This window comes from Rhinopithecus bieti, unplaced genomic scaffold (assembly GCF_001698545.2).
Source record: "Rhinopithecus bieti isolate Rb0 unplaced genomic scaffold, ASM169854v2 scaffold_5882, whole genome shotgun sequence".
Taxonomy (NCBI): domain Eukaryota; kingdom Metazoa; phylum Chordata; class Mammalia; order Primates; family Cercopithecidae; genus Rhinopithecus; species Rhinopithecus bieti.
Genome location: NW_016805188.1, coordinates 2,832,040 through 2,856,957, shown reverse-complemented (window position 1 = coordinate 2,856,957; position 24,918 = coordinate 2,832,040). Strand labels below are relative to the sequence as shown.

Here is a 24,918-nt window from a genome sequence, read left to right as displayed (position 1 = left end):
TTCTCTGGTGATATGATTTAGTTTCTTGCTTTTTATTTTTTTTGGTATCGATTGTATGTTTTTTGGTTTTAGGTTACTATGAGGCTTGCAAATACTGTCTTATAATTCATTATTTTAACATGGTAACAACGACACTATTTGCATAAACAAACAAACAAGCAAAAGAAAACTAATAAAACTCTTGACTTTGTCCTCCAGCTTTTTACCCTTTTGTGGTTTCTATTTATATCGTATTGTGCTATGTCTTGAAAAGTTGTACTTATTATTTTTGATTGGTTCATCATTTAGTCTCTCTACTTAGGGTAAGAGTGGTTTACATATAACAGTTACTGTGTTATCAGATTCTGTGTTTTTCTATGCACTTACTATTACCAGTAAGCTCTATACCTTCAGGTGATTATTTATTGCTCATTAATGTCCTTTTCTTTCTGATTGTAGTACTCCATTTAGCATTTCTTGTAGGACAGATCTGTTATTTATGGAATCCCTCAGCTTTTGTTTGTCTGAAAAAGTCTATTTCTTCTATATGTTTGAAGGATATTTTTGCTGGATATACTATTCCAGGGTGAAAGGTTTTTGTTTTGTTTTCCAGCACTTTAAATATGTCATGCCACTCTCTCCTGGCCTATAAGGTTTCCACTGAACAGTCTGCGGCTGGATGTATTGGAGTGCCATTGTATGCTATTTACTTATTTTCTCTTGCTGCTTTTAGGGTCCTTTCTTTATTCTTGACCTTTGGGAGTTTGATTATGAAATGCCCTGAGGTAGTTTTTTTTGGGTTAAATCTGCTTGGTGTTCTATAACCTTCTTGTGCTGGGATATTAATATCTTTCTCTATGTTTGGGAAGTTCTCTGTTATTTTCCCTTTGAATAAGCTTTCTACCCCATCTCTTTCTCTGCCTCCTCTTTAAGTCCAATAACTCTTAAACTTACCCATTTGAGGCTGTTTTCTAGATCCTATAGTTGTGCTTCATAGTTTTTTATTCATCTTCTTTTGTCTCCTCTGACTATGTATTTTCAAATAGCTTGTCTTAAAGCTCACTAATTATTTCTTCTGCTTGATCAATTCTGCTATTAAAGGACTCTGATGTATTCTTCAGTATGCCAATTGCATTTTTCAGCTCCATAACTTCTGCTTGATTTCTTAAAATTATTTCAATCTCTTTGCTAAATTTATCTGACAGAATTCTGAATTCCTTCTCTGTATTATCTTGAATTCTTTGAGTTTCCTCAAATAGCTATTTTGAATTCTCTGTCTGAAAGGTCACATATCTCTGTTTCTCTAGGATTGGTTTCTGGTGACTTATTTAGTTCATTTGGTGAGGTCATATTTTCCTGGATGGTGTTGATGCTAGTAGATGTTCTTTGATGTCTGGGCATTGAAGAGTTAGGTATTTATTGTAGTCTTCATTGTCTGGGCTTATTTGTAGCTATCCTATTGGGAAGGATTTCCAGGTATTTGAAAGGCTTTGAGTGTTGTAATCTAAGCTGTTTGTTCTTTAGGGGGCACCTCCCACCCAGTAATGCTGTGGTTCTTGCAGATTCATAGAGATATTGCCTTGATAGCCTCGGACAGGATCTGGGAGAATTCTCTGGATTACCAGGCAGAGCCTCTTGTTCTCTTCTTTTACTTTCTCCCAAACATACAGAATCTCTCTTTCTGTTCTGAGTCACCTAAAGCTGGGGGTGGAGTGACACAAGGACCCCTGTGGCTACCACCACTATGACTGCACTGGGTCAGACCTGAAGCCAGCACAGCACTGGGTCCTTACCCAAGGCCTGCTGTAACCACTCCCTGGCTACTGCCTATGTTTGCTGAAGGTCCTGGGGCTCAACAATCAGCAGATAGCAAAGCCAGCCAGGCCTATGTCCTTTCTTTCAGGGTGGTGAGGTCCCCAGGGTAGGTCCAGAAGTGCCATCTGGGAGTTAGGGATCGGAGTGAAAAACCTAGAAGTCTACCTTGTAGTCTATTGTCTTGTGACTGAGCAGACACTCAACCTACAAGATGTGGTCCTTCTCATTCTTCCCTCCCCTTTTCAAAAGCAGAGAATCCTCACCCTGTAACTACTGCCCACCCTGCTCCCCAGTGGCCTTAAGGAGTGCTACCAGACCACCATGGATGTTCCCTTAAGGCCCTAGGTCTCTTAAGTCAGCTTGTGGTGAATGCTGTCTGGCCTGAGACTCACCCTTCAGGGCAATAGGCCTCTCTCTGGCCCACGGCAGGTCTAGAAATGCCACTTATGAGTTAAGTCTTAGAATCAGGGAACTCAAGATCCCACTTGGTGCTCTACCCCCTTGTGGCAGTGTTGGTACCTAAGGTGCAACAAGATATAGCCCTGTTTACTTTTCCCTCTGCTTCTCTCAAGCAGGAGTTTTGCCCCATAGCCACCACAGCTGGTAATGTGCTGAGTCTCACATGAAGCCAGCAAGTCTAAGAGGCTCACCCAAGGCCCTTGACATAGTACCTGGGTATCACTATTGATTATTCAGGGCCCAAGGGCTTTTCAGTTAGCATGTGATGAATGCTGTCAGGACTGGTCCTTTCACTCAAGGCAATGGGTTCCCTTCTAGCCTAGGATGTGTCTAGAAATGTTGTCTTGGAGCTTGGGCCTGGAATGGGGGCCTTATGACTCTGACTAGTGCCCTATCCTGCTGTAGCTGAACTGGTATCCAAGATGTAAGGCAAAGTCCTCCCCACTCTTCTGTCTTCTCTCCTCAAGCAGAAAGAAAAAATCTCTTTTGAAGCTATGACTTGTGCAGCCTAGGATTAGGAGAGAGGCGAAGCCAATACTCCCTTGGCTGCCTCAGATGGTATCTCAGTATGTCACATGTCCCCTCAGTCCACTAGGTCTCTGGGCCTTGTTCAGCCCTAGGACTTGCCTAAGAGTTGCAGTCCTTGAGGCCTAGACTGCCTTTCAAGTTTGGCCCTCGGTGGTGAGGTTTGTGGCCACTCAAGTTTGGACTACTGGGATTGACAATTCCCCTTGGGCTAGGGCTGGTTTAAATGCTCCCTCTATGAGTGGACATCAGCTGAGTTTAGTCAGGTTTTTCTTTCTCCTCTAACAGGACAGTACTGAGTTCAATGCCCCACAATTGATGCGTTCTCCTTCTCCCAGTGCCCAGAGACATTCTCCGCATGATAGCACTGCTGCTGTGGATAGTGGCGGGGTAGCATCGTGATTCAGGACTGATTTTTAATTTATTCAGTGCCTCTTTCAGTGATATGAAGTTAAAACCAGGTACTATGTGTGCTCACCTGAGTTCTGATTCTTATGAAGGTGTTTTTTTTTTTCTTTCTGTGCAGATAGTGGTTAACTTGGCATTTGTGGTGGCTATGGGGCAAAACTCCTGCTTGAGAAAAGCAGAGGGAAAAGTTGTTAACTTGCCAGGGGACCATTGGAGGAACTTTCTCTTCTGCCATCTTGCTCCGCCTCTCACCCACTTTCTTTTTCTTCCTTTTCTTTCCTCTAACCTCTTCATTCCTTCCCTCTCTAGATACTCCCCTCTGGCAATGCATGCTTATCTAATTATACTCTTGCTTTAAAAATCCCAGAGGCTGATCTTTAAACAAATGAGGCAGGGAGCCCCCATTGCAGAATCCTCCTGGTTAGAAGGAATCATGAACAACGAATCCATCATCTAGCTGAAGTTAAGATGACGCCAAACAGACCTCCGGACAGGCGGTTACCTGAGATAGCCATCAGAACAAGACACGCAGACCCTACACCACACACCACTCCCACATATCTCCCATACCAAGTTTCTCTTTAAAAACTACTGTGATAAATTTTAAAATTCAAGATGGTACTTTCAAATGCTAGCTCACCATCTTATTGGTTTACTGGCTTTTTGATGAACTGACTTTTCCTCCCACCACCCTTGTCTTTCATGTCTGGCTTTCGAGTGGTGAGCAGCCAAACCAGGGCTCACTTACATTATCGGTGCCCCTAGTATGGGTTCTCAGCACAGCCCACATTTCTTTTTGGAAACCTCATCACACTTACATTCTTTATTTAATATCTGTTTTCCCTTCCATAGCGTACTGCACAAGAGGGCAGGGATCATATCTACCCTTTCACTTCTTTCTCACGAGCTTTCCCTGACTTATCTATGATACTCAACCCATTTTTGTTTGAAGAATGAAGGCATCAGTTGACCGCAATTTCTCTTTGTTCTTTGACTTGACCCTAGTTTTGGGAAGCCCACTTGTGATGCGTGGTTTCTAGAAATCAGAGTATGTGGCTCTTTTCTGGCTCAGCTGCTCTCGGTTTTTGACCTCTGTGGACTTTCCCTTACCCAGAAGAACTCCTCCCCTGGAGGAAGAAGTCTGTAGCGGGTAGGGTGGGGAAAAGCTTTATAAGGAGACAGAACTTTTATATTGCAGGGGTTAGAAAGGGGAAATCTGCACCAAATTCCCAGTGTCGTGTTGAAATGGATAAGCGAGGCCATGTTAAGTTGTCCAGATTGCCTCTCTCACTACCACTCTAGATGGGGGAGGGGAGAGGGCAGGTGAAGATTATTGCCAGTGGCAAAGGAAATGGAGGTAGGTGTACCTACACTGGCTATTCATTGCCTTCTCTGGAAGTCCTTTGAATGTTTCTTTCTAATTGCTATTTTTCCTTAAGATGAAGATACATAAAAACACAGAATTAGTGATTTCCCCTAATACCATATGACTACAAGAATTGAGGTGTCTTCTTATCTTTCTTATCTTTGATCATCTATATATATATTTTTTGCTCAAAAAATATTTACTGGGGCATTCATTGGTCAGGTTTGGGGCCATGCATACAGGATGCAAAGATTAATAGAGGAAAGAGTCTGTTTTTAAAAAAATTATTGGTTGTTATTATTATTATTATTATTATTATTATTATTATTATTATTTTGAGACAGAATCTCCCTCTGTTGCCCAGGATGGAGTGCAGCCCCAGGGTCTACCTCCCAGGCTCAAGTGATTATTATGTCTCAGCTTCCTGAGTAGCTGGGATTATAGGTGTGCCACCACGCCCAGCTAATTTTTGTATTTTTAGTAGAGATGGGATTTTGCCACGTTGGCCAGGCTGGTCTCCTGACCTCAGGTGATCCTCCTGCCTCAGCCTCCCAAAGTGCTGGGATTATAGGCGTGAGCCACTGTGCCTGTCTTGTCTTTTTTTTTCCCCCTGAAATTAGTTTTAAGTCATGAAAGGAGTCTGCTCTCTTGAGGCATCCACATGCTGGCTGAGAAGAAAAAAACCATTGATTTTAAGGTGCGGTACAATGTGGTAGATGCTTTGACAGGTAGATAGGTGCAGTGCTTTAGGAACCCAGAAGGGGGAGGCAGAACTTCTACTTATTATTTGGAAGCTTGTACATTGTTATGCCTTATACAGTGGTTGTATAGTCCCAAAGACTTTGATTGCAGGTTTATAGATATTCCCTATATTAACATGTTTTGGAATTTTCTACATCATCCCTCAGTTCCTGTGAGGCAATGGGACTTACAAGTTAAGAGTAGGGGACCTGTAGGTATGTAGACTTGGATTTCAAATCTGGGCTCCTGCCTGACCTTCCAGCTGGGTGACTTAGGTAAATCACTTAGACTTCCACAACCAGAAAGCAGTGTGCAAGTGCTGGGGTTAAATGACGTGATGGATGCAACACATTTAATGATGCCTGGCATGTAGTAGGTGCTTATATATATATATGTCATGTGATTATAGCTTTTTTTTGGTGGTGGTGGTGGCAGTGACATGAAACTTGTTTTTATTAAGCTTCACGTGACACACACAAAGTTGCTGAATTTTTAAAAATGTGATTTATTGGTATAAAAACCATTTATACATTATATAAATACAATATAAATATTTCTTTAAAAAATATGTATAAGTTAGCCATTTATTTGAGGTAAGCCTACACTTTCCAAGAAATGATCTGGCTCTGAAACAAAGGATATTCAAACTACATAGCCACTTTCCATTGTTATTTCAAAACTAATACATAAAATATTTCAAGTGGTACTTCATAAAAATATAAATATCACTTACATAAATTAACTCAGCTTCACATATTTAAATATTAATAAATTAAAAATAATTAAAATAGTGTCCTAACGCTCATACTTTTAGTTCTCCATAGAGAACAACATAAGTTCTGTGCCCAGTGGACAGGTTTCTGACCAGAAGAAGGAATGTCCATGAACAACAACACTCTGAAGTGCCCATGTTACATTTGCCGAAGAGCCCTCAGGCTGGACTGCAGGAACTCCTTAAAGCTGCGCAGGATGAGATGCGTCGTCATGTCCTGCAGCCACTGGTTCTGCGCCTGCAGCTTCGTCAGCAGGCTGGCATTTGTGGTTGGTTCAGGGGTGGTTATTGCATCTAGATTCTTTGCCTGAAGGAAAATGAAAGCAAAAAGGATTGTTTAAACATTGAATAAATCCTTTGCAGTGGAGGGATGCTCTGGGCTATGGGATGATGTTCAAATGTGAAATGTGGGGTGAATGAGATTAACTGGGGTGCCTGCTCTGAGTAGGATCCTTCCATAGCAACGAACTTCTTTTTTTTTTTTTTCGAGGCAGGGTCTCACAGTCTCACTCTATCACCCAGGCTGGAGTGCAGTGGTGCACAGCAACCTCCGCCTCCTGGGTTCAAGCGATTCACGTGCCTCAGCCTCCTGAGTAGCTGGGTTACAGGTGTGTGCCACCATGCCTGGGTAATTTTTTTGTATTTTTAAGTAGAGATGGAGTTTTACATTGTTGACCAGGCTGGTCTTAAACTCCTGGCCTCAAGTGATCCACCCACCTCAGCCTCCCAAAGTGCTGGGATTATATCAGCACTGTGCCTGGCTCACAGCAACTAACTTCTAATCATCCCTTTGCTGTTCTGTCTCCCATTAGACCACAAACATCCTGAGGAAAGCACCACTATCTTTTTGTTTGTTTGGTTTTGTGTTTTTGTAGTGATGGGGTCTCGCTTTGTTGTCCAGGCTAGTCTTGAACTCCTGGCCTTAGGAGTTCAAGGAGTTCTCACCTTAGGCTCCCAAAGTTTAGGGAATACAGGCATGAACCACCAAGCCTGACCAGCATCACTATCTTATTTGTTTGTATTCTGTCATATGAAATAATGCCTGGCACATAGTTCATATTTAGTATATGAATGAAGAACCCATACTTAAAAGCATTTTAATATGGGTTCTTCAGTGGCCTCTAAATCTAATATTTTTCTCCAGTTTCCCTCTCACCATCCCTTTAGGATCTGTTGAAAGACCAGTGGTCTGGTGGTGTAAAGAGGACTGGGAAACTTTCACCTTTCCATAGACCCACCAGATGGGATAAGTAACTTAAGGAAGGCCTTAAACCTCCAAGTGTGGTCCTGGAATTCTGCAGCATCACCAGGGATATAAGCCTGCTAGAAATATGACCCTGAAACCCACCCAAGGCCTGCCAAGTCAGACTCTACACCACAACAAGATGCCCAGGGAATTCCCATGCACGTTCACATAGGAGAAACCCTGGCTTAAGGCAAACAAGTATAAATGGCAGAGGCAGGATCAGCACCAAGGGTTTCCTTCTAGGCCCTTACTTATTGAGCTTTGGCTCCTCCTCATGCTAGCCAGCAACTCTTTACTCCCTGCTGTTTGAATAGCCAGCTACTGGTGGCCAAAGCCCTTGGTACCTCTTTCCAGACTTGAATCTCTGACCATTTCTCTGAACTAACTCTCTGGTAAAAGGTAGGAAAAAGAGTTGAAACAACTACAATGAGAAGAATGCCACTTGGCAATAACTAAAATCTTAAAATCATTTTATGCCCCTTGGTCTTTGTTTCTGTGGATCACTGGGTGGGGATGGATGTACTTCTTTCTGCCCTTTTTTTTTTTAATCTCTTGCACTATTAAAAATTGATGTTAAAATCCACCTTAGTTAATACAGTTTAAAATACAGTTATTGATGTCCTTTGCAGAAGAGAGCCAACCAAACAAAAAAAGATTTAACAGTAACTATCAGAAACTATTTCTCAGACTTTTTTGTTTACATGTAGCCTTCTCTTTTGGAAGTGGCATTGCATCCCTGAGTTGTCCAGGACACTGTCTTTGAGCCTGTCTTCCCCCACACCAAGGTGAGGGAAGGAGGACACACCCACCTTTTTCTGCAGGAACTGGATCAGGACTTTTGTACTCATCTGCACAGCTCTGGCTTGTTCCTCACTGCTCTCAAACCTGTTCTGGAGGTACTCTAGGTATACCTCAAACTCCAAAAGACCAGTGATGATTTTCACCAGGCAAGTCTCCTAAGAGGAAAGATGGTGTGAAAATTGGTTATTGCCAGGAGATAGAATCAATTTGAAAAGTTAAAACTGCCACAATTTGACGTATTTTCCCTCTGCTCATCTAGAGAACTTCAAGTACCTCTTAGGCAGCATGTTTTTGGACATTGGACAGCATCATTTGAAATAACTAGACAATCAGAGGCCCCATGTAATTAGTTTTACCCAAAGCCCAACAGATGCTAGAATGTGGCAGTGGGGATCCTTCTCTGATTCTCCCCCTTAATGTTCTTCATACACTCTTGCCCTTGTCAATGCTGGGCTGGAACCTCCTTTTATAAAATAATCAGAAGTCAGTGCAGGTTATCTCACTGTGGAGAATGAGCTGGGCATGGAGGGAGGGCAGACCTGGACCCTGCCAGGGGCAGCCAGAGAGGGAAAAGGCCCTGAGACCACCTTACCCAGGATGAACTAATTAACCCTGTGGGAGTTTTAAACATTTGACAGTTGTTAAAATCTCAATACAGTGGGACCATCTCTGGCCATACCTGTCCAAGAATAAACTACCTTTAAAAAAGCTTGAAGTTGGCCTCCTCATGAAATTTACATAACATCTTTACATTTACCCCCTTTTTATTGCTGACTGGATCTATATGTATACAGGCACTGCAAGCAAGAGGGTGAAGTTTTGCCTAAGGAATAGTGAAAAGTGAGTGTGACAAGTTGGTACCTCATTGAATCCAGATTGGAAGCATCCATCTTTTTCAGCCATCTTTGGAAGGTTCAGGTTGTTTTCTGCCAGTGCCTCTTTGCTGCTTTCACACATGTTACTCCTGTTACATGTCTGGGAAAGAATACCAGAATTGTTATCACCTAAGTGCCCCTATAACAAACACCACTAGAGGGCTTTTTCATTGTTCAACCACAGCCAGGAAAGTCTCTAAGAAAAATGAAGCCACAACTCCTTGGCATCCTGGCAAACAAATTCCAGTGGAGTGGGGGGCACACTTGGGTTCAGTTCCAAGCTCACCTGAGACTTCAGATGTGTTACTTAATCCTGAGTCTCAGTTTCCTTATCTCCAAAAACTTTCCTTGCAAATTTTGAAGATTAGGCACAATACTTATTTAAAGTGTCTGGCACACAGTAGATATTTAATAACAGCAAATTTGACAATAATTAGGTGAATATAATTCAAACCATAGAATGTTCCAGCTGGAAGGACCTATGAGATCACCTAGTCCACCCCCAGTTTTACTGATGGAGTCCAGAGGTGGTAGGGAATTTACCCAAGATCATGAGGCTGGTTTGGCAGAACCAGAATTCGAGTGTGGGCTCCCAATCTCCTCTCCTGTGTTCTTTTCCTTCTACCAAACAGAACCAAAATACCTTGCATTGAAAGTGGGGAGATGCTTTAACCTATTTATGATTTGCCACTTTGGTGGGCTCTGAGGTATGAATCTTAGCTGGAATGGCTTTGAGGAATCCTAACCATTGAGTTTACATAACCAAAAAGTACTGCATCTGCTCTGAGAAGCTGAACATGCCTTTCAGGTGGCACTTTTCTAGTCCTTCCAAAGCCCAAGGGACAAAAAGGAGCTTAACAGACCTTATTTTTTGGTAAGGGAAAAGGAAGCCCTGAGAAGCAATGACCCTTAGCTCATGCCAAGGGTGGGCATGGATTTCAGACCCATTCTGCATTTTCCAGAAAGGAAAGGAACCTCCTGAGACCAGCAAAGGATAAATACAGAAGTCAGTCTAGTCGGCTCCGTTGGCCTCAAATCTACAGTGCCCTAGAACCCAGCAAAGACCTCCTAATGCGGGCAGCCCCAGTCCACAGACAGGGGCAAGGGGAACGCATGCGCACACGGGCCCTTCAGCCCCTTTGCCAGGCCTACCCACCTCCTTTCTCAGGGCTGAGATGCCGTCGAGGATGTACCGAATGTGTTTGTCAATTCGTTCTGAAGAGGTCAGTGGCTGGCTGTGTGGGGCGGCTACATCTTTGGAATCTTCTCCTAGGAGTACTGGGGCAGGGAAGGCAGCAGGCAACACCAGGAGCAGCCCCAGGGAGAAGGCAACTGGACCGAAGGCGCCTGTGCCGGAGGGGAGCGAGCGGCGGCGTGAGCTGACAGCACAGCTGGGAGCCTGCCTCTGCTGCTGGCCGCCCGCCAGCCCTCGCTGGGCCACACACCCCTCCCTCACACAGGGCTCGACCGCCGCTGGCCGTTCCAGGGCTAGGGATTTCCTGCACTTACTTGTGGAGACGGAGTTCATATCTGGGTTCCTGGAGGGCAGATAGAGCTTCTCTTTCGTTCCTGGTGGGCTCGAGGGCAGAATGAGCCTCAGACATCTCCAGTCTCATATTTATTGGGGCTTGAGACTCTAATATTGAGACTCATGGGAAAATCCCACATTTGATAAATCTTTGTTGGAGGGTTAGGGTGGGGCCAGAGCGGGTGGGGCTGATTGGAAACATTAAGATTGTGCAATGTGACGTCCTTTAGCATCGCAAGACCCAACTAGGGGGAAGAGTGCAGCTTAGGTCGTCACTGAGGCTAGCGCTAAGAAGCAGAATCACTCTTCCTTTACTTTCTTTTTTCTTTTATTAGTGACTCAGCAGTTTGGCATGTCTTGACAAAGAGTAAAGCTGAAGTCATGCACGAAGTTTTACAAAAGAAAAAAATAAGCTAAAGCTATGTTTTTTGAAAAAAAAAAATTCAGTGACCAGATTAACAGGCTAGAATTTAGCATTCCAGTTAATTTGTATTTGTAAAAACTGACGATGTTCTGAACTGAGTTTCCTCTGACTCCATCACAGCCCCCCAGCCTGGAGTTAGGAAGAAGGTAATGCTACCAGTCCTCTGAGTTCTTCTGTGTTCTGGCTCTCCCTGTGACCAGCTGTTGTAGAACTGCCTGGCCACCCTCAAATTTCGTGCAGTTACTTCAAGGCGTCTCTAGGTGGAGTGTGTGACTCCTTTTTGCCACCGCGTGGCTTCTGCCACTTTCCTCTTCACCTTCTTCAACCCACTTAGAGGAGGCTGGCTGCTGCCCTGCCCTCTCCCAGGTGACCCCTTGGGAATCCTCCCAGTGAGGACTTTGCTCTCTCTGCCAGAAGTTTGCCTTGTGCTGCCAGTGCTCTCCCCATTGCCACCTGAGTCTCTTCACCACTGTTCCACTGGCTCTCCTGGAGCCCTGAAATTACTAAAGCCTACTTGGTTCAGGGAAGAAAGGGGGAGAATACAACTCACCTCTTTGTTGGGGATGTCAAAGGAGGACCTTGTGGCATCTTCTAGAGCTTGTGTTTATAGCTCCCTCTCCCTGTAAGGCTTGATTTGAAATCAGACGAAGCTACAAGGAAAGTACGGACGTAGGCACGGCTCTGGGCTCTGAACCTGCTTCCCCATTGGCACCCAAAGATTTCTTATTGGGTCAGGCTTGTTCAGAAGCCCTCTTCCCTCAGAAGGTGTCTCTTGCAGGAGGATCCTTGGTCTCATGCAAATGGGCTCTAGACTAGGCTGTCCCTCCAGTCTCCAGAGACCCAGACAACTCTGAGATGGCTTCAGGCTGAAACCAGACTCTTGCACAAAACCAAAACACTTATTTACCAAACATGGTGTTAACTTCACAATCGGTTTCTTTGCTTTGCTAAGAAGAGATCTCTTCAAGATCGATAAAACAGTGACCTCTGTTGGGCATTTACTCAAGTTTTGTTTTGTGCATAACATTTCAGGACCTGCCTGTTGGGGAAAGTGAGGTCATCCATTCTTCACCGATTGTCTAAACAGAGAGACAGTGGTCTTCTGCCGCGGTGGGATTTTTTGGTGTGAAAATGAAAATGGGGGAGGATGGCTAGATGGTTTCACTTTTAGTGCTCTCTGGTCTTAAGCAACGTAGACACTCCTGAACCAAGTTCTCTTTCCTGCATGAAACGAAGCCACTGCTCCCAGCTCCGCAGCCGTGCATTGTGTTCTGTCTATGTGATGTGAGATTGCTTTTGCTCAAATATCTGTTTTTTAGAAAATACAATTCAATGAATTTCAAGTACTTGAACTGAGTGACATAATACAACACACAGATTTATCTTTTCAATAAAAAGTGTTTTTTTAAATAGGAAGTTCGTGTTTATAATAAAATGTTCAAATAGGACATCAGGGCATACAGGGAAAAGTGTCTCCTTCCTATCCTGGCTCCTTTTTTCAGAGGTAGCACCTAATCGCCTGTATTTTCAACCAAACCCTCTGTTATCCTAGCCTGGGAAAGATTTTCTCGTCTTCCCAGCTGTTTGATCCTGGCTGTTACATCAGGGATCTGTGCCCTTGTTTGTTCACCTATAAAACGAGGGTAATAATAGTTCTTCCCTTCTAGGGCTGTTGTGAACATGGAACGTGATGGAATATAAAAAAATTCCTGGCGCATAGTAATCCCACAATACATGCTAGCTCTTTGAACACTCCTTGGCTCAGAGTCTCTGCCTTGGAGAACTCTTCCAGCTTGGCTCTATCAGTTCACCTGGTGTCTTGCCTATGAAGGAATTATGAATGAGCCAGGCTTCTGTACCAGCAATGAGCTGGTCTCCTAATCATTTTCTCTAGAAAAATTGAGATTCTGTGTTTTGTTGAAAATGCCTTATGGTACAAAGTGCAAAATGAAAAATAATAATAATTTTCTCTCTTTTTTGAGAACATTAAGATCCCCAAATCAGGTCTCTTGTTTTAGATAATTAGTCCAGCTTGTGTCTTGCTCCACTAGACTTTTTGCAAGCCTTCCGCTAAGTGTTTTTATGTCAGAAGTCCACAGCCTTCCCTGTGCATGGTGATTGCCATTAATTCAAACTCCTGAGAGTGGCCCTCGAGGGTGAAGGGGCCTGTTGCTTCTGGGGTCAAGAAAGGGCAAACTGTGGGAATGCATGCGTGCAGGGAGCCTGGGGACGCTGTCTGCCCCTGCACATCGCAGCATGGCACTTTATTAGTATCAATGCCTTGGGCTGGAATTTGCTTGTGGGAGAGATGAGCTCTCCCTTGCTCCAAAAACGTTAATGTAACATGCGCAATTCTGCAATGATAGCTTCCTTCCTTTGCATCTCAATGGATTTTTCGCTTGGAGAGCTCATTCCTTGTTTTTTCTTGTTTTGTTTTGTATTTTTTTCTCCTGAGAAGGAGTCTTGCTCTGTCGCCCAGGCTGGAGTGCAATGGCATGATCTTGGCTCACTTCAACCATTCCCTCCCAGGTTCAAGCAATTCTCTTGCCTCAACTTCCTGAGTAGCTGGGACTACGGATGCACGCCCGGCTACCTTTTGTATTTTTAGTAGAAACGGGCTTTTGCCATGTTGGCCAGGTGGGTCTTGAACTCCTGACCTTAGGTGATCCACCTGCCTCGGCCTCCCAAAGAGCTGGGATTACAGGCGTGAACCACCGTGCCCAACCCCTCGTTGTTTTTAAAGGGCAGTTTTAGGTCACAGCAAAATTGAGAGGAAGGTACAGAGATTTCCCATATATCCCTCCTCCCTGCAACTCTCCCCTGAATTTTAGTATGCATACGTGACCAGAAGAGGCTGTGCTGTCAGCATTTATTAACTAAATACTTTAGTTGCTGGATTGCATCATAGCTGATTTGAAGCGAGCACCAGCTGAGATCAAGAGAGTCCGGACAAATGGGAGTGCACAGGGAGGAAGCAGCAACTTGGCTTCCTATGCCACCCGTGTAGGACTGGCATGTCCTATCTGGATCTCCCAGAATTACCACCCATGACTGCTTTCCTACATGGTGGTGGAGTCCAGTTCAGAATCTAGTAATACATTTGAGACCAAGGGGGAAAAGTAGCTTCCATTTGGTACTTAAGCTCTCAGAAGGAGAAGTGTTCTCCACGTTTCAGGAGTTAAGATGTAGTGTTGTGCTCTTTCTCTAAATTCTGGGGGTTGGAGATGGATGAGTCTGTGATTTAACAGGAGGGAGTACAGCAAGAAAAAAACGGGAAGTCCGGGGTACTAGGGAACTTGCAGTTGCTGTCAGAATGTAGTTTCGCTTGTCACCAAGTCGTAAGAAGTTTGTAAACTGAAACAGTGGGTGATTTAACAGCTTCTTCTGGGATTGAGTCCCACTGAGCAGACACCAGGCTTGAAGAAGGCTCTGGGAAATGTCCTGCTTTGATGGTGGTATTACTTGAAGAGAGAATATTAGGGACATGTGGTATGTCAATTTGGAAAGCGCCAGCTCATATTGGAGGGCAGCCAGGCCTGGTGACCAAAGCTCTTGACAGTTTCCTGCCTGGTCTGGTCTCAGTCCTGGCTTTGCAGCCTCAGCTCTGATGTCCTGGTGCAGCTCCTTGGTCTGGTTAATTCTTGCTCTGGCCTCAGCTTTTCTGATGGGGAGGATGTGCAGGGACTGGACCTAGCTCCTCCTAGACTAGGAAAGGGACACATCTGCCCTGCTGTGTTTCTCATTCAAAACTCTATAGGGAGGTCATCTGTTCTGTGCCCTCGTTATTTTGCTGTGTGACTTACCTTCCCCCTGCTGAAGTGGAAAATCCTAGGCATCTTGGGACGGAAGTAGCCTTTCCCGGGGCAAAAAGTGTAGACTCTCTTTGCCTTGGGATACCCCTATACCCCTTTCCCTGGGTCTCTAGGCCTGGAAGAGAGTGCCCTGATTGCAGACTTTTCTGAAGCTGGTTTGCTGATGAGAAAAATTGCTTTGCTGATTCTGAAGAAGCCCCATTTGGCCCTGCCCCTGTGGCTGGGTAGGTCCCTCAGACTGAGTTTCAGTGCTTTGCCTCTTCTCCATCTGTGGGATAGGCTTTCTATGGTGGTGGCTGCTGGTTCTGCTTTATAATTAGGAAACTTCAATTTGTCAGCTAGCAGTAATATGTTCATTTATTATCACGAGTCATTTGAGCCATCTTTGGTTTCTCCAAAGATCTCAGTTCTCTGAGTTCAGTGTCATAGGCAGAAACTAAGCATGCAAAGAATTGGCTGGTTTCCTCTGCTCTTTTCCCTCAAAATTAAGGTACTAAGAACCCATGTGAAATCATCACATGTAATGGCCAGACCAGGGGATTCTACTGGCCTGGTTATGACGTCTTTTACCTCCCTTCCCTGCCCTTTTGGTTAGTTATTTGCTAAAAAGAGAGTGTCTTAGTCCCTCTGAACTAGCAAGCTGAATCCATGAAGAGGGTTAGGCTATTCTAGTCTTCATGGTGGAATAATTTCCACAACATGCTTTGGACATGTTGAGGACTCTGTAATTCTGAGACATTGGGATCCATTATTTCTGAAGATGGGTACACCTGGATTGATTTAAAATGTTACAGAAGAATTCAGATCCAGGTAAGCAAGTCAAGGAATCATAGGCAATTTCTTCAAGCTATTGAATTCTAGGTTGTGTGTACCCATGTATGTGTGTGGATGTGTGTGGCACAGAGTGGAGCCCTTGGTCTATAGACCTACCATAGATATGGTTCCAAAGGGTGCTGCCCACCTCATATGAGTGTGGCCTTACAGGCCTGGGTACCCAGGAAGCCTGGACCGGCCATCTGCTGTCACTTTTCTCCCAGGCCTGCAGCTCTTCCTGTGCTACTGGATCTGTACAGTGGTCTATGTTGGAGCCACATTACTGTGTCCCCCAAGGGCACTGTGGGATTCCCTGTATTTCTCACCCTGGAAGCCATATTTTCTATGTGCTACTTTTCTGTGGGCGAGACAGGGGTTGGGGAGAGGTGGGGACAGGAGGGAAGTCACCCATCAGCTTGGAAAGTGATCTGGATGTGTGGAAATGGCTTCCTACTGCCAAAGGCTTGTTTGGGGGCTTGCTGCCTAAGCAGTTGCCACCAAGTACCTCAGATCCTCGTATCTCTTTAGGACAACCAATAGAGAGGCTGTCATGCCCACTTCTTCTCTGTGTTAAGTTTGTTCACCATGGGCCCAGTGAAACTACTGAAGACACCAGGTATGCAGTCAGGGGCAAGGCAGGTGTCAGATGGAAATTTGGGTCCTCAGCTGTTTCTGTCTGACATTGTGTGGGCACTCAGTTGGCCAGGCTTGTAAAAGCCCTGTTGCCCTTCTTGACTTGATTTAGATTGCAGAATTCAGAAGGAAGTGGGGGTTTTATACTGCCAGCAAAAAATTTTGGCTGAATGTAGGGTTTCCCTGAATTAGGCTTGTCTTTTTACTGCATTGCCAAATCCTTGGCTGCTAGTGTTTGGGGAGTGTAGCTGTTGGCAGATGAGAGTGTTCAGATGACGATGAACTGAGGATTTGGGGCAAAGTACTCTCCCACCTTAGGGGTTTGCTGAATTCCTTCCTAGCTCCAGGATTCTGTGGTTCTGTGGTTCTGTGGTTCTGTGGATCTTCATGAGCCATGCTTATTAATCAAGAACCTACTCTTAATGAGACTATAGGAACAGGAGTCTCTAAATTAAGAAATACTTCTTGAAAGTCCAAAGCCTGATGCTGTCTTCTAGTTCCCACCCAAGGGCCTGTTAGTGGAAGTGCTTTGACTGGGCAGGGTGCCACCCATTTTGACATGCCCACATCTTGTTGGCCTCAGGGAGACTAAACTGATTCAGGAGATGCTAGAGCCCTGGTAAGGGCTGCTACCTGAAAGGAGGTAGCAAATTTCTTAATTATTATACAAGCTTAATTATTATACAATTAATTATTTCTTAATTATTATACAGGCCGGCCCAGGCTACCTGGGTACCCAGGCCTGTAAGGCCACACTCATATGAGGTATTCAAATTAAGTGTTTTTAATTTAAAAGCAAGTAATACATTTTCAATGTGGAAAGCAGAAAAGAGAGATAAACAAAAAGAAAAAAATTATAAAATACATAATCTTAGTACCCAGTAGTAATCATTGTTATCACTATGGTATAATCATTCTAGTCATTTTTACATTTTTTCATATGTATCTAAGTATAATGGGAAAATGTCATCTATGGCGTTTGATAACCTGCTTTCCCTATTTATACTCCTTTGTATGCGTAATGTTCTGGATAACTCTGAGTAGAGGTGAGGTGAATAATGGCTATAGGTATACCAGTCAGAGTTCAGAGGGGAAACATCAAGTGAGGTTACAGATGACTCCTGCATATGCACACGATTCACTTGTTAAGGCACGGGGAAAGAGTTCATATCTTAATGGGGATAAGATGCATTTAACATAATCACTGGGTTTCCTGGAGGAGTCAACTTACCAGTTGTTCATGGAGCAGTGTAATCCCTAAATCAAGTTGTGCAAATTGTTTGGCATCATGAAAATGAGTTTGCAGTTCAGCTGAACTTTGCTTTTCAGCTGGTTCTGGGACATAGCCATGCTTTGGTTAGACCCCACTATGGGCATCAGTAGCTCATTGCTCTTCCTTGGTGGCAGGACATATGGAGAGTGGTCATGAATGATGGCATCATCATCTCTTCTCATCTTGTGTGGTCCGTTACCTCTAATACATTGACATTTCTTATCGAGGTCTTTTTGCAAAGCAAAAAAATGGACACCTTGATAAGGACTTTGTAGTCTTGCAACATTTCTCTCCTTTCCATCTCCACATCTGGTTGTTTCTCCCTCAGGTGACCTCTCACTTATTGTGATTGTGTTGCTTGTGCAAGAGAAACTACATTTCCTGTGGAAGCAGAAGGAAGACCCACCACGACGCAGAGAGCTTCTCTTGATAATGGTCAGGGAAGGAGTTTGAGTGTTTGGCCATGGTCTTGCTTGAGGATTCTGAGAAGCTAAAATGGGCTACCATTGGGTTTTTTAGCATTTCTTCTCTCTCTAGAGCTCATCAAAAATATAATAGTAAGCACCAATGTGGAATAGTTTTGAGGTACTGAGTGAAGTCCTGTGAGGATTCGTGGCCCTTGAATTCTATAACCACACCATTGTTTTCCTTCTAAGGTACTTTGAGTAATTGACATGTAGGATTAATCAGGTATTTAGTGGATGCCAGGTGCTGGGCTAGATGCTTTACACACATTAATTCATTTAAACTTCACTCTGTGGAGGTGACTATTTTATTCTCACTTTATGGATAAGAAACTGAAGTTCAGAGAGGTTAAATGATTTACCTGAGATGATGCATGATCCCAGAATCATGAAAAAGTTCATTAGTCTTTGGGAGAAGAGGTAAAATGGGGTGGGTAAATTGGGGGTAGGGTTGTTAGAAGAAGTGACAAGATAAAAGTATTTCATCTGAGTGAGCATGAAGAAGACCCCAGGGGATTGTAGTCTGGGAGGTGGGCTCAGAGGCTGTTACAAACATCTCAGTGTGAGACCAGATGGAGGAGCCCAGGCATGGTTGCGCAGGAGCTGGCTGGCTCCGGTTCAAGAGAGCCAACTGTACTGATCTCTTCCCAACTCTACATTAAGTGACTTCTGATGGTAACTTGAAATTAGGGTGGAAACATTACACCATGGAAATTGGCAAATGCTACAATCAGAGCCCTCCCTTCCCTCTGTTCCTCAGTTAGTTGTTAAATATCTTCCAGGACATAAGTGGGCCCAAGGAAATGAAAGGATATTTTGAAGGCAAAATCAATCCAATCCAGAGATTAGTTAAATTGTATGAGTACTATTTGGGGAGTATAAGAAAAGGATGTATCAAAGCCATTAAGGATTATTTGATCTTCTCTCATTTCAAAGATGATTGAACACAAAGCTTTTTAAGGAAAGAGATTGTTCTGGTCAAAGTATGCTGCTTCTATATCTCAGAATGAAGGCTGCCACTTTTATAAACAGATAGGCATAGGCTGCCACCTGAATGAGGGAGAGTTAGGATGTGTGCAGGACACACCTTGTCCTACAGAATTATATGCACTCAGACTTCCCCCAGCCACGCACTGGATCATGGCTTGATGGATCAAGGCAGAGGCTGAGCCCAGCTCTTTTGAGGCATGGGATAAATTAGAGGCAGAAAATTAGTCACAGTGAGGGAGTTTGCTGCTGCAGAGCAGCAGTGCAGGGGCCTAGGGATTTCTGCTTTGTCACTGTCTGTCCCATCCAGGGCTGACGAATGAAGAGGCTGGCTTTGGGGCCCTGAGTGGACAGGATGAGGAGAGCCCTGAAGAGTTCTTAGGGTCTCTAAAGGATTGCTACTTCTTAGATCATAAGTTTACTCTTAACTGTACCAGAATGACAGAACGTCACTTCTCCTAATATTATTCTTGGCATAGTGTCTTTGCTGTGTCCTCCTTATGATTCATCTCCATTACAGTTCTGTTACATATTTCTATGATGTTGCATTAGAAGAACAAACAGTGTCCTTAAATCCAATTCCCTGTCCTCTTCCAACAGTACCCACTGATGACAGGAACCTGACTGGTACTTTACTGTGTGATAGCTAAACTTCAGAATATTGAGTAAAATGTAAAACTCCCTGGTAGAAATTTGGTTCCATTGCATGGCACAGCTCCCAGGCAGGTCACATGAGACTCTATGCTACAATTTTTTTTTCTCTCCAAAGCATGCCAGTCTTTTTAGAACAGTTTCAGTGCAGGGTAGAATGCCGTGACGTCTCTATGTTCTGAACTTCTGTCAAGACTCAGATAATGCCTCGATCCTCCCGGAAGCCTCTGCTGATCCATTTCCAGGAATAGTGCGGGTTCTCCTCTGGGCTCTCCCGCAGGGCCATGTACTGTACTCATCTGTTTCTGGACAGTGTTGTGATGGTACAGGCTCTGGAGCCAAGCTGCCAGGGTTCAAATCCTTGTTCTGTATTTTCTAAGCTGAGGTCTGCTGGGAAGTTATTTAACATCTGGGCTTAATTGTTCTCATTTTAAAAATGGAAGTGGCAGTTGCACCTTATGTCACAGAGTTGTCAGAACCTATGTAGAGTGCTTGGCATCTGCCTGGCACATTGTAGGGGCCCAGTAAAACATGAGCTATTAATACTGTTATTATTTTCTCCCCAACTGATTGAGAGTTTCTTGAGGGCTCCATCTTTCTTGTGCTAAGGAATAGCGTGAATTCGAGTACTTGGTTGGTGCACGGGATGGTAAATGAGTGAAAGCTGGGATTTCCTTGGAATTTGTGTGTTGGAAATAATCATCAAAGATTTAGAAGTAAAGAACAGTTTAATTTATAAAATGTTCTTTGTATGTGTGCTTTTTAAAAGCCATATAAAATATTAAGCTTATTTGATTTACAAATTAGAAACAAAGGTCATCATACTTTATTCAAAAGTTAAGGAAAAAAAATACATGTACTTATTCCATATCACAGGCAGTATGGTTTACTAGAAAAAACATGCATTGCAGAGGCAGACTTGGTTTAAATCCCAGCTCCATCATTTACAGCTTGTGTGGGTTTGGGCAAGGCACTTCAATTCCCTGTGCCTGCGTTTCCTCATTTGTAAACTGTGGCAAATAATACTTAACCATCTGGGGGTGGTTGTGGGAATTAAATGAAATCCTATCCATTAAAGACGGTTATTGGTATATACTAAATTGGTGGTAGATGCTAATTGTTGTTGTTTTGTTGTTGATGTATTAGACAGAGGTGGGGCAAGGGAAACAGAGAGGAGAAGGGAAAAAGAGAGAAAAGCATCAACATAGACAAAGCAAGAAGGGGAAAGATAGCTGAAAAAAAAAAAAAAAAAAGCAAAACCCAAAATGGCCACCAAAAAATAAAGGCAAATAAAGTGGCTCATAGATTTCATTTGGTTTTGAAATGTTTTAAAATTGTTTTTTGTAGAGACAGGGTCTCACTATATTGCCCAGGCTGATTGTGAACTCCTGGCCTCCTAAAGCACAAGAATTACAGGCATGAGCCACCACACCCAGCCATTGTTTTAAAATGTTATATGTTAAGTTTCTAGTTTTTACATAAGTAACACATACCCATGGCACAAAATTAAGATAACAAAGGGTACTTAGTAAAAAAATTACAAAAAAACAAAAATTACACTTCCACCATGTGTGAGCCATTAGGGGTAACTACTGGGTTCTTGTGATTCCTTCTAGAAATACTCCATGCATGTATAAGCAAAATATTCATATTTCCTAGGATTTATTTTTATTCTTCTACGTAAGTGATGGCACATCAGTTACACTGTTCTACATTTTGCTTTCTTTATTGAATGTGTTTTAGCAATCATTTCTTATCAGGAGATGCAGAATTGCTTCTTCCTTTTTAGCTTTCGTATTCCATGTATTTAACCAGTCCACCATTAATGGGATTTTAGGTTGTTTCCAATCTTTTGTTATTACAGCCAAAGCGACAATGAATAATCTTGTCCAAGTGCGATTTCACACATGTGAGTGTATTAGTGAGATAGTTTCCTAGAATTTGAATTGCTGACTCAAAGGATATGGGCAGTTTTGAGATAGAGACAGACAGGGGTTGTACAAATTTAATACTCCCTCCAGTGATGTAAGGGAACAGCTGTTCCTCATATGTTTGTCAGCATGATACTATCAGTTTTCTTGACTTTGCCAGATTGCAGAGGGAAAAACATACCTCAGCGTAGTTTTAATTTGCATCTCTCTTGTATAAGTAGGATTGAGCACCTAGTCAGGTATTCAAGAACCATTTTTATTTTGTTTTCCATGAATTCCATGTTCATATCTGTTGTCTATCTTTCTGTTGGTTATTGATCCTTTTCCATTGATTCAAAGCCCTTCTTAATATATTCCAAGAGGCAAACGTTTATTTTTCACATGTCTTTTAAAATTTATCATTTATCTTTCTGCTTAGTTTATAGTGCTTTTGCCATGCAGAAAGTTTTTGATTTATATGAAGCAGACTATATGTATCCTTTCTTGTATGCGTCTAGATTTTGTGACATACTGAAAATGGCCTATTTAGTCTACTTTGACACAATGAAAATATTCTTCCAGGTTTTCTTCAAGTTTCTTTAAATAGTAGGTTTTGAAATATTGGGCAAATTCAGACTATGCTTGTCACACGACAAGATTAACTATTCTTGTTACACTTGATATAAATACACGTACACGGGAAGAAATGTAGGTACCTCTGGAAGGTAGAATGAGAAACACTTCTTTTCCTCTTTGTAGTTTTCTTTGTTTTCCAGGTTTTCTGCATTGATTATGTATTACTTTAGTACTCATAAAAATGTTAATTAAATGCAAGTTTATTTTGCCCATTTTAAACCTTTATTTAAAATCCTTGGTTCCTGGATCTCTCCGTAGGCTAGTGTTGCCCCCTGTTTTGCTTTGGAAACTGTCTGTTTGGCTTCTACCCAGAATAGCTTTGACTCACTCCAAATGACCTCTTGGTCATTGGCTAAATCCAATGAATCATCCTAGCCCTAAGCTTGACTTACCTGTAGCCCATCTGAAGCTACTGACCACCCCTTCCTGCTTGGCCTGCCTCCCTCCTCTCTCCCTGCTGCTCCTCCTTCTGGTGAATATTCCCTGGGCTGTTGCTCTAGCTGAGCCCTGTACAGTAATAGGGGACATTTCAGACGGTTCACTGTGAGCCAGGTGCTCTAAGTCTGTGTATATTATCTCATTTAGTCCTCATCACAATATTTCTTTTATCTTTTCTTGTCTATTTTCTTTTTTTTTTTTTGAGACGGAGTCTCACTCTGTTGTCCAGGTTGGAGTACAGTGGTGAGATCTCGGCTCACTGCAACCTCTGCCTCTCTGGTAGCTGGGACTACAGGTGCCCACTACTATGCCTGGCTAATTTTTGTATTTTTGGTAGAGATGGTATTTCATCATATTGGCCAGGCTGGTCTTGAACTCCTGACTTTGTGATCTGCCCACCTCGGCTTCCCAAAGTGCTGGGATTACAGGCGTGAACCATCGTGCCCAGCCTCTCATCACAATATTTCTAAGGGAACTATGGCTATCAACTGGGTTTTTCAGATGAGAAAACGGAGCATTACAAGAACATGCCCAAGAGCAACCAGATAGAAATGGGTAGACCTAAGATTTGAACCCAGGGACTCTGATCATAGCCCATGCTAAACCAGGCACTCTTCTCTCTGTGCCTTCTGTGGGCCAACCCATCCTTGTGGGACTTTCCCTACCTTTTCTCTTTTACACAGACGACTCCCAAGTTTATGGCCCCGCCTCTGATTTCTCTCTTGCATCTGGACAGCCCAGTGGCTGATCCACTTCCATGTGCCACAGATACCTTAAATTCAGCACGCCTATATCTCCTAAAATTTTCTGGAGAGATGGGGCTGTTATTTTTCATAGTTTCCGGTAGAAGAGGCTGGAAAATGAGAACACAGGGGACTTGAACTCAGGTATTCTGTGAGGTTAGTGCTTTGCTTTGTAATTAATTTAGATTCAATTCATCAGCCTATTACAGGCCTTAATCTCTGACCTCAAGTTTTTAATGATTCAGCGTGATTTGCATATCCTTGTTCTTTTAAGACCAATAAATCCTTTTGGAAGATTGGTTACCTTTTTCCCACAGCACAAAGTAATTTGCTTATCCTGATGGGAAGGCCCATTCATTTCCTCAAAGTGAACGTGGCTTACGCTCAGAGAGCAATTAGCATTGAAATTCTGAATCCGTTAAAATCCCCTGAGCTTCTGTGGTTCAATCCATTGTAATTAATAATCACAGAACACTCAAGATGGGACATTAGATTTAAAAACATTTGCGTTCCAGCAAGAAGAGGAAACTTAACTGGACAAGCAATCTTCTGGCTTGAGGATTGGTTTTTATGCCTTTGCAATTGATAACAGTATCTATGAGAAAAGCATTAGCAATTCCAATTCTCCAGGATAGTGTTTTTCTTTTTAGCTTTCCTATTAATTAAAAATAAATTATAAAAGTAACACCTGCTAAGTGTAACAATGGCAAGATTGCCGGCCCCTTGAGTAAGCTGACCACTGTTAACAGCTTGTACCACCTTTGGCACCCTGCATGGGCTCACACAGTAGGATATCAACAGGCATCCAAATTATGTATGTAGAGTCGAGGTTGGTTTATTTATTTTATAGTAGCAAGATCATACAATACTTATTATTCTACAAGTTTTTTTTTTCTCACCTAGCTCTAGACCATGGATACTCCATCCAGGTCAGTTAACATAGCTTTATTCTTTTAAACAGCATGTAACATAGGAAGTTACATGACTTATTTAGCCAATTTTCTCTTGATGACATCCAGGTCATTTTTTATTTTCTACCTCTGCTGGCGAAGCTGCAAGAGACATTCCTGTACATATATTTTTATATAATAAAGCATCTGTTTCTAACAAGTCCTAAAAGTAAGATTGCTGAGGTCCAGGCTTGGCTAATTTCTAAAACTACATTAATATATGAGCTGAGGAAGGGAAAAGGGAAGTCACGTACTTCTGTCTGCCAGGTACTACAGTAGGTACTTTCCATAAGTTGTTTAGTTTCATCTTGGTCTCCTGTCTCTAGTTCTGCCCAAATCTCTCCTCTACATAAGCACAGATAAGCATATCAATCTGCTCAAAACCCTGCATAGTTCACATGATCTTTATGGTAAAGGCCAAGCTACTAATATGGCCCACAAGGCCTTCCAGAGTTTGGTTTTGTCCACCTCTTCCCTCTGTCTCTTGTCCCTCTCCCTTTCTCTTTACATGCCAGTACACCCGAACTGCTTCCAATTACCCGCCTTACCCAGCCATTTCGGCCCTCTGGGCCTTCGTTCTGCCTCCCTCTCTGTTCTAATGGTCCTTCCCCACCTCATCCCCTAGCTCTTCTATCACTCATCAGTCAATACCCACTCAGTCTTCTCTTT

General features: G+C 43.1%; 1 protein-coding gene and 1 long non-coding RNA gene across 3 annotated transcripts; one reads left to right on the top strand and one right to left on the bottom strand.

Annotated features, from left to right (window-relative positions):
* Positions 1-5,778: 5,778 nt before the first annotated feature.
* Positions 5,779-10,634, bottom strand: IL6 (interleukin 6). 2 transcript variants are annotated; one of them, XM_017871559.1, is made up of 5 exons: positions 10,497-10,634; positions 10,144-10,334; positions 8,974-9,087; positions 8,121-8,267; positions 5,779-6,372 (listed from the first exon to the last, which is right to left on the bottom strand). In XM_017871559.1, the coding sequence occupies exons 1-5, from the start codon at positions 10,513-10,515 to the stop codon at positions 6,205-6,207; spliced, it is 639 nt and encodes a 212-aa protein (XP_017727048.1). In that variant the 5' UTR covers positions 10,516-10,634; the 3' UTR covers positions 5,779-6,204. The 2 variants fall into 2 exon arrangements, with proteins under 2 accessions (XP_017727048.1, XP_017727047.1); XM_017871558.1 differs by having other exon boundaries at positions 10,144-10,634.
* On the top strand, positions 10,158-12,355 carry LOC108529327 (uncharacterized). Its single transcript, XR_001885494.1, has 2 exons — positions 10,158-10,210; positions 11,060-12,355. It is a non-coding gene; the product is annotated as an uncharacterized LOC108529327 (long non-coding RNA).
* The last annotated feature ends 12,563 nt before the right edge of the window (positions 12,356-24,918 follow it).

Excerpts from the sequence above, each read along its gene's own strand:
- IL6 (XM_017871558.1), bottom strand. The coding sequence starts at position 10,515 with ATGAACTCCGTCTCCACAAGTAAGTGCAGGAAATCCCTAGCCCTGGAA. Across the intron at positions 9,088-10,143 it reads TCTCAGCCCTGAGAAAGGAG|ACATGTAACAGGAGTAACAT; the intron begins GTGGGTAGGCCT and ends ATTCTTTCCCAG. Across the intron at positions 8,268-8,973 it reads TCCAATCTGGATTCAATGAG|GAGACTTGCCTGGTGAAAAT; the intron begins GTACCAACTTGT and ends CTTTCCTCTTAG.